The sequence below is a fragment of the Peromyscus leucopus genome, chromosome 17 (assembly GCF_004664715.2).
Source record: "Peromyscus leucopus breed LL Stock chromosome 17, UCI_PerLeu_2.1, whole genome shotgun sequence".
Taxonomy (NCBI): domain Eukaryota; kingdom Metazoa; phylum Chordata; class Mammalia; order Rodentia; family Cricetidae; genus Peromyscus; species Peromyscus leucopus.
The window spans coordinates 40,926,517-40,935,542 of NC_051077.1; the positions used below are offsets into that span (position 1 = coordinate 40,926,517).

Genomic DNA, 9,026 nt, shown 5'->3' on the forward strand with positions numbered 1-9,026 from the left:
GTGTGCGCGCGCGCGCACATATGCTTACCTTTGCTGGAATATTGGGGTGTCTTTGGAAAGAGAAAGGCACAGAAATTACCTGTTTTTCTTCATACGCCTTCAAGGAATAATAATAATAATAATAATAATAATAATAATAATGCATAAAGGGAAATTTCAAAGTGAAAAATCAATGGAAGTCTAATTTCAAATCTGCTAACATATATTGTAAAGCACTTTAAGAGGCGGGTGGATCTCTGAGTTCCAGGACCGCCAGGATACAGAGAAACCCTGTCTCAAACACCCCCTAACACACACACACACACCCACACACACAAAGAAAAGAATGCTTACTTCCCATTGGCCTAGGGAAAAAACAAGTGGGTTATATTTATATCTGTTATTTCTCCTTTACCTTTAATTACTTTTCTTAAAAATTTTTAGATTTCTAAGAAAAGTTTACAAAATACAAATCTTTACCTGAAACCTTAATACCACCCCCTGGAAGCTTAAAACAAACTCTAAGTTTCACAAAATAAATACACTGAAGCAGCTCTAACAGTAATAACCTTTATTTAAAATAGTTTTAATTTAGGAAGCTCAGTTTACACGAGTTTCCAACTAATTATTAGAATCAAAGACAAACAGACAAAAGGCAAAGGAAATCCTCTGTAGAAAAAATACACAAGAACCTTTCTACATATGAAAAAGAGTAAACATTCCTGACAGCCAGACAGCCAGGGGCCCGCCCGAACGAGAAGCCGCCTCTCCTAGTGAACCCCGCTGTCCACCTTGAGGTCTGATTTGTTCTTCTCATTCTTCACCGAGTAGATGAAATACGTCAGGGTGTCTTTCTCGTTCACTGGAATAGACCGAAAGTGGCAGCCAACTATCTACAAAGGAAAAAAGGACCAATTCACTGTTGGATGCAGCAGGGGCGGTGAGCTGAGGGAAAGACACTGTTCTGTCAAAGTGTTGCATGACCGCGAGAGATAGTCTTTTAAAAGTTAAGCCGTTTTAACAAACTATCACCAAGCCCCAAAGCACACTGAAAACAAAATATAATAAACAAAAGACAGTCTGATTTCAAAGGACCCGCTCGTCTACTCAATACGCTCTCCTTCTAAGTATGTTACCAGCTTTGGTCCACTCAACTAATGGGTACCGGGTCTGAGTATTTTTCCCTTTAAACTTTACAACTTCAGTTTAGAAAGTACCTACTTTTAAACATTAAGTATCAGTGAGATAAAACAGAAGAGCTGACGTGCAGCACGAGGGAGAGTTTAGATGGTATCTTTGGTGCAACTGATATTCATTCTTCCTAAGCGTCTTACGGAATTTTCTGAATAAAATGTAAGACTGGAAAATTAAAGGAGCTGGAGCTGTCTCTTCACTGTACAAATCTAACATGGGCACCACAACTACCAACACCTGAGTAAGACCCGGAGCTGCTCATGTACGCGCTCGGATTCTAGAGGCTGGCCTGTTTTTCTAGAACAGAAAAGAACTCTGAACTACAACAACTGTTTTTAGAAGACCCGACCTTAAAGGCTTGGGATTTGAGTTATATACTTAAAAAACGATGTTTGCATCTGTTCTTGGCTCCTCTCTGTTGAGAGGAGGGAACAGGGATGACTATACTACGTTAATATAGAGTATATTTCATCATAGTAGGGGAGGTCTTTATATTTATGGAGTGTGCCACAGAAAAAGGCCTAGATCTTTCAAATAAAATTTAAAGAAAAGTTTTTTTTTTGTTGTTGTTGTTGCCTTGATAGGAAATATAGGAGAAAATTTGGCTAGTTAGCATACTGAATTTTAATAATGTTAAAGAGCTTTCTACAAAGAATTGTAACTTGTATTTATCTTTTATTTAATATGCATATTAGAAATGTAGGCTATTAAAGTCAAGCTGAAGAATACGAGAAAACTCGTGTAAATAAACACACACACACACATACACACAGAAAGAGAGAGGGAGAGAGAGATTTCTGTCCTATCTAGTCAGTGGAAATTTTTACTTAGATATAAAGTAAAATTATTTAAATCTGTAAACATTTTAAAGTGCACAGATTTTGTGGCTCTATTACTCCTTGAACACACACACACACACACATACACACACAGAGCTAACTTCTAAACCACACTCAAGGAACCAAAGTCCTATACAAAACAAACTTCAAGTAAAACCTTGGATAAAATCTTTGCTCTCTCTAGATGTAAAGAAAGCATCCTCTACTTAAAAACAACAACTAACCTGAAAGTAAAGCTAGAAAGTTAGGAGATCCTGCTTCAGGCTTATCTGTGGGCCTAGTCCACAGAAACTTTAAAAACTAAACTCGAATAAATGCTTGTAAGCTTTTTTATTTGCTATGCCTCAATTCAGTGTTTAATCAATATTCATTAAATAGAAATTTAAAACAGATTTCTAGAATTATAAGAACTTCCCACTGAATACTTATTCTGAAAAATCACTATAAAAAGATGCTGTAAATGGATTTTTTTCTAGGTGGCAGACAGATGGTTTTAAACAACTATATTCTCCCACAATAGACCAATTAACTTTGACTTTCCTATACGTAATGTACTATTATATATACTACACTTAGCTATTTCGTCATCATTTAATGACCCCTTGTTGGTGTGAACAGGTTGTTTAAACAGTATAAACTTATATATACCTCAACAAGTTGTGCTTTGTTAAGACCTGGTCTGGTTGGAAGCTTGAAGTGTCTTTTGTATCTTCTAAGTGTATTTACTTGTAATTGGTACAAATCAACCTAGAAAAAAATTAATATATCAATTAGTTCACTCTGCTAAAAAGATATCACTGATCTGTATGGCAAAGGGCACTTCAGCACAATAACAATTTCATTTACATAATTAGATCTATAGTTTCTTTAACCAGTTCTACCTTTTGGGGATACATAATAACAACTTTTAGAGGAAAAAAAAAAAGGAAGTTGTATGTAAAGGGCTATAAGAATTGTCACCTGAGATTTAATACTAGTCTAAGTACATGTTAACTGATTGTATTTAATTTTGAGATTTCTCAGATGCTTTAAACATTTCAAATTTAGCCCAAATATTTACACAAAGGTTTTGGAATTGCCAGTATGCTCATGATTTACATATAACATGGAAAACTTTCATCTACCTCTGGAGTATCGACATCCTGAACAGGTGAATCTCCTCCATCATCATCGCTACCTTTCCTCTTTCTTCTGTTTCGAACGCTCTGGATTAAGTTTTTATGATAATCACAAATGTAGAGATGTCTTGCCTGAAACAGAAAAAGTTTCATGGACTGTGAGTACAGAAAAACACTTCTCTCTGTCAGTAAGATGCAGAGGCCCAGGTGAATGGCAGAACATACAGTCTAAGCAGTCCACTGTTAAGACGATGGAATGTTCCTTTCCAATTTTAAACCCAGTACTCGGCTATGACATTAGCAGGCTGTCAATACTGTCTGGAAGGGAGGGGCTAGGAAGAGGTGAGTGGTACCACGGGAGAAGGCAGACAGGCAGAGGAAGAGAAATTCCAACCCTCTGGGTTTTGTCATCAAATTGCGTCGAGGGTGACCTGGATAAGTTAGCTCCTGCTGATTTTGATTTTGTGATGTTGCCCACAATTCTGAACTTGATAGTATTTTCCTAGTTTGAGAGCAGCAAATTATATTAATGTTAGGTATGTGCTCCTTAATCTTTCTAATTAGGTAGCCAAATTCTACACAGATACAAACTATGCATTTTTTTACAAATGCGCTGCTGAGTTAATATCCTAATTATGTTTAAAGTTCAAGCACAAACGTTTCTTTTTAAGAATTAAATGAATGTATTTATCTGTATTGTGCTGTTTTCAATGAAAGCAAACAAATTATTCACATTCCCTTGCGAAGTTCCTCATGCGCCCTACTGAAGAAACGGCTTAAACAGAATCACAAATAAACTTTTCAAAAATATTAATTACATAGGCATTAGAAAGTTACATAGTGAACGATAAATACTGAGCTGATTGACAGTCTCCCCATCCCCCCCCCCTTTAAGGCTACAATTAAGGGCTGAATGAACAGGCTTTTATATTGACTTCTAAGCTAAAGGCAAGTTAAAAATATACAGGATGTGTGTGGAGGGTCTGTATCTCGTTCTCCATGCCATCAGTCAGAGCTCTGAAAAGTAGCAATGGATCTCTCTGAAACCTCCTAGCTGGCCAAAAGAGCAGACGTGCATAAAAAAAAATGGGGAAAAAAGAAATCCCGATGGCGGCCGAGCGGGCTGTAAAACCGCAGAGGCTCGTTTGCAGCCTGGGTTTGGAGCAGCTGCCCGAAGGAAGAGCTGACGCCGTTTACAACCACCTCCCAGTAAGGCATTGCCGAGCTCCGCTTCCCTCTCGGTGTTCAAGAGAAAGAGAACACTGAGAGGGGAGAAAGAAAGGAGGATTTCCCTTCTCTGCGGCGTGGGGTCCTGCCAGACTCGACTTTCCCTAAAGGAGCGGAGCTACTCCCTGGGGCCAGACGCTGGCTCCGGGCAGCAAAACAAAGGCGCCTCCATTCCAGAAGGGGCTACCCGGGCTACAAGAAAACTACTCTGGGCCCTCGGTGCCGCGGTCCCCTTTGTTTCGTTTCCAGATCGCAGCCAAGGAGGAAGAGGGAAGCCTGGCGTGGGAGAGACGCGAGGCAAGGGGAGTCCGGGTGAGGGGCGGAGGGGACCCGCACCGCCGCGCGAGCGAGCGCGCGCGCGCTGGGGGAGGTGGCCGGAGTTGCAGCGACTTTGTTTCCATCGGGAGAACCCGCTAATCCCACCGGCAGCCCAGTCCCGAGGACTCGTGAACCCCGCCAACAACCTGGCTGGGCAAGCAGGGTTAGGGCAAGGGCAGGACAAGGCAGGTCAGAGCAAGGCTGGGCAGGGCGGTCCCGCTGCCACTTACACTCTTATCCAGCTCGATCTTCACCTTCTTCTGCGAGATGCTCTTCTGGATCCTCTTGCTGAAGCTGGCGTTGCCCGCCGCGCGCCCGCACCGCTCGCCGTCCTCCCGCAGACAACAGAGTTGCCCGGGGCCCGGACCCGCCGCTCCGGGGGGGCCAGCAGCCGACACCGCACCGGCACCGGGTACCTCTGCCCCACCGCCCGCCGCGTTCCCATTCCCCGCCGAGGCGGCGGCCGCTGCAGCAGCGACCACCGCGGCCACGGCGGCGGCCGCGTCCCCGCCGCGGCTCATCTCCTCCGGAGTGAAGCCGTTCATGTCTGCCAGCTCGGGGGCGCCGGCGCCGCCGCCGCCGCCACAGAGCCCCGCTCGCCGCGCCGCTCCGCCTCCTTCCCCCCTCCGGGCAGCCGTTCACTCCGCACCCCAAGTGTGGCGGCGGCACGGTCCGATGCTCAGCGTCCCCGGGGCCTGTCGGTCTGTCGGCGCGGGAATAGTGGCCCGGTTTCCGGGGGGGCTGTGATCAGGAGTGGAGTGGCTCCGTGGAAAGGGGACCCCACTCACTGTCACATGGAGACTTCAGCAGTTGGACCGCAGCTCCACCGCCTCCTGCCAGCCCCCAGGATCTGCGCGAGTGAGACGCCCCGCCTCCGGCCCCGCCCCTCCACTGCCGCGCGGCCCCACGGGAATAGTAGTTCTCGGTCGCGGAGCCAACTTGCGCTCCGTTCTGATTACGTGGGCCGGACGGGCTGGACGAAACTACTCCTCCCAGCATGCATCGCGCGGCGAGCCACCCCCATGAGGTTTTTTTTTTTTTTTCCATTCCAAGCACCGGGCAAATCCGAGTATGAGGTCAGGCTTTGCTGTGTTTTCTTGCCTCTTTTCTCTCCTGCGAGTAAGGGCTGTCTTTTAGCCCCTGTTATTTCGCCCAGTTAGTGTTCAGACGGCCAGCCGACTCCTGGGAAGAAGCATAAATTGTGTGTTGTATGTGGTGGGGTACTAGGGAATAAGTGAGAAAAAGTTTAGGGGCTGTTTCGTATTTATGGAAAAAAAAAAAAACCAACTCGGGCGATCTGGCGCTCATTAGGCGCTGGGTCGTGCATCTCCATCTGCACGCCCAGCGGACTTCTGGAGCGTGGCAGGCCCTCGGCACACTCGTGTGCCAACCGGTTGACAGGCACCGGGCTGCTTTTCGCCTCTACGGCCCCTTGAGTGCCTTTCCAACGGATCTGAGAGAGGAGGGGTTTAAGATTTAAAGGAAACCCCACTGCTGCCGGGTCTGCAGGACTGCTCCTCCGAAACTTCGCAGCGCTGGCTATTTCTTGAGCCGTACACATGCGTACATGTATGCTTGTGTGTGTCGCGGGTGTGCGTGTGTGTGTGTGTGTGTGTGTGTGTGTGTGTGTGTGTGTGTGTGTGTGTGTGCGCGCGCGCGCGCACGGGTACGTGTTTGTGCTCGCGTAAGCCTGTATTCCTGCCTGAGCCTGTGGTGGGCGGGGTGGAAAGGATGGGCGTGGCCATGCCAGCCCGGCACCTCTGCTAATTATTGGACTATTTAGCAATCCCACTGATTAAACAAGAATAATGTATTTCAGGTAGAGGAAGCCCTTTTCGACTTAGTCAAGTGACTGACAGATTTTTTTTTTTTTAAACTGACATTTACGGAAAAACTCAAAGCTATCCGTGTTACCTGTGAATTTCTATTTTCAGATATAGCAGTGAAAATTAGTGAATACATTTTCGTTGTTTAAAAATGCTAATTTTTATCTCGTACTTGTTAAATCATAAATTAATATATTTAATCAATTATTAGAAAATTCTAGGCTCTCCATGCCTTCCCATGTCATTTCGTCCATCTCTGGGACTCCGATTCAGTACACATTAGGCCTCCAACTGTATTCTTTGTGCTTCCTACCTTTCCTTCAATGGCTTTGCTTTGTTTTAAATTTCCTTTGGATTCCTTTAACCTGATCTTAGTCACACATTCTCTGTTTAGGTGTGCCTAATCTGCTCTAAAATTCACCCATGATTTTTGGGCTTTGTTATACTTCTTAGTCTTATAGTTCCTTTGTGTTTTTTTTTTTTTCTCCAAATCTTAAATGTCACCAATTTTCCAGTCCTCTGACAAAATTTAGAAGTTTGACTTTTTCTTCAATAAGCTTTGCAAGGACAGTGATTTTTTTTTTTAGACTATGTGTATTAAGTCTCTTTCACTTGTCTATTGTTTCTGGTGATGATGACTCACACCTGACTCTTCTTCAATTCATTATCTTTGGTCTCCTTTGATTTTATTTGAAAAAAAAATTAATTTGAATTATGCTCTTACAGAGTAGCTTCATCTTCTTCTCTCTGGTGCTGAAAACCCTTAACTAATTAATGCCCAAGGGCTTAGTAGACAAGTAGATGATACTCTAACTCATACTCCCATTGTGGGCTGTGGTTCTTGCCCTACCGTGAGTTACTTAGTTATTGTAGTGCCAAGAATTGAAACCAGAGCTTTGTGCATGCTAAGTGAATGTCCTACAACTGAACTACAATCCCAGCCCAAGAAAGACCTTCTACTGTTCCTGTCCTTAATGCAGACTACAGTCCAGCCCTCTGACTAACAAGTGCGCAGCTTTGCTCTTCCTGAGCTCTTAAGTTCATTAGTCAGCCTGACACAGACCTAGACACACCCAGAAAGAAGGAATCTCAATTGAGGAATCACCTCCACTGGACTGGTCTGTGGGCCTTTCTGTGGGGGTGCTTTCTGTGTTGTTGATTGACATGGGAGAGCCCAGGCCACCGTGGATGGTACTATCCATGTAGAAGTGGGTAGCTGGGGATGCTAGGGAAAGCAAGCCAATAAGCAGTGTTTCTCTGTGGTTTCTGCTTGAGTTCCTGCCTCAGTCTCTCTGGATGACAGACTGGAATGTGCAAGCCAGGTGAACCTTTTCTTCCCCAGGTTGCTTTGGGTCATGGTGTTTATCACAACAGAGAAGCAGCTGCTATACCCGACTGTACCAGTATTGCATCTGTTAAAGCAGCACCCGCATTTTCATATGGTCTCTAGTTTAACTTTTTGCTCAGCTCTATCTGACTTCTACCAGGATTTTATTCTTCTCAATATGAAGTCACCGAATGCTGGAATTTGCTCCGGATACAAAATTATTTGTGGCTAACTATCACAAAACAGTATTCATTAAAAAAGAAATGTAGTGTCACTTAAAATCCCCGGGACCCCGAGTTAAACACACAAATCTAAAGATTTGATGCTAAATACACATGTGAGTGAGAACATAACAGTGTTGTCTTTCTGGGTCTGGGTTACTTCACTCAGTATAACATTTTTCCAGCTCCCTCCATCTACCTGCAGATTTCATGAGGTCCTTTTTCTTTACAGCTGAATAAAATTCCATTGTAGATAGGCATCATATTTTCGTCATCTCTCGTCAGCTGATGAATATTTAGGCTGTTTCAACGTCTTAGCAGCTAAATGAACATGGGTGAATGTGTGGTCACTTAGCAGAAAATAGGGTTCTTGGGATAGATGCCCAGAACTGATGTATCTGCTCATAGGGTAGATCTATTTCTAGGTTTTATTTCTGAGAAACCTCCACATGATTTCCACAGTGGCTGCACCAGTTTCCACTCTCACCAACAGTGCACGAAGGCCCCTCTTTCCCCTCTTTCTTGCCAGCATTTGTTGTCCTTTGTTTTCTTAAGCCATTCCCACAAGGCTAAGATGAGATCTCCAAGCAGCTCTAAGTTGCATGTCTAGAGCTGAGGACGGTGACCACTTTTAAAGATATTTCTTAGCCACTTTGCATTTCATCTTTTGAGAGCTCTGTTCAGTTCTACATCCCATTAAAAAAAAATGAATTATCTTTATCCAATCAGAAGACGATTTGTATTAGCACTCTAAAAGTCCAAAAGCAAGTACACAGAGAAACCCTGTCTCGAAAAAAAAAAAAAAAAAAAAAAAAAAACTGGTTTGTTTTTTCTTGGTGTTTACATTTCTTGAGTTCCTTGTATATTTCAGACATGCATTTTCTGTCAGATGTTTAGCTGGCAAAGACGCAAAAAAAAATTTTTTTTTTGCACCCATTTTATAGGCTGCCTCTTCAGTCGGTTAAGTTTTCTTTGTA

At 43.8% G+C, this 9,026-nt stretch overlaps 1 protein-coding gene across 1 annotated transcript; it reads right to left on the reverse strand.

Moving 5' to 3' along the window:
- Positions 1 to 535: 535 nt before the first annotated feature.
- Positions 536 to 5,555, reverse strand: Sap30 (Sin3A associated protein 30). The gene is made up of 4 exons (XM_028889265.2): positions 4,906 to 5,555; positions 3,137 to 3,262; positions 2,661 to 2,759; positions 536 to 872 (listed from the first exon to the last, which is right to left on the reverse strand). Exons 1-4 carry the CDS (start codon positions 5,218 to 5,220, stop codon positions 750 to 752), a joined length of 663 nt encoding a protein of 220 aa, XP_028745098.1. The 5' UTR covers positions 5,221 to 5,555; the 3' UTR covers positions 536 to 749.
- Positions 5,556 to 9,026: the final 3,471 nt, after the last annotated feature.

Excerpts from the sequence above, each read along its gene's own strand:
- Sap30 (XM_028889265.2), bottom strand. The coding sequence starts at position 5,220 with ATGAACGGCTTCACTCCGGAGGAGATGAGCCGCGGCGGGGACGCGGCC. Across the intron at positions 2,760-3,136 it reads AGGATGTCGATACTCCAGAG|GTTGATTTGTACCAATTACA; the intron begins GTAGATGAAAGT and ends ATTTTTTTCTAG. Across the intron at positions 873-2,660 it reads ACAAAGCACAACTTGTTGAG|ATAGTTGGCTGCCACTTTCG; the intron begins GTATATATAAGT and ends TTTCCTTTGTAG.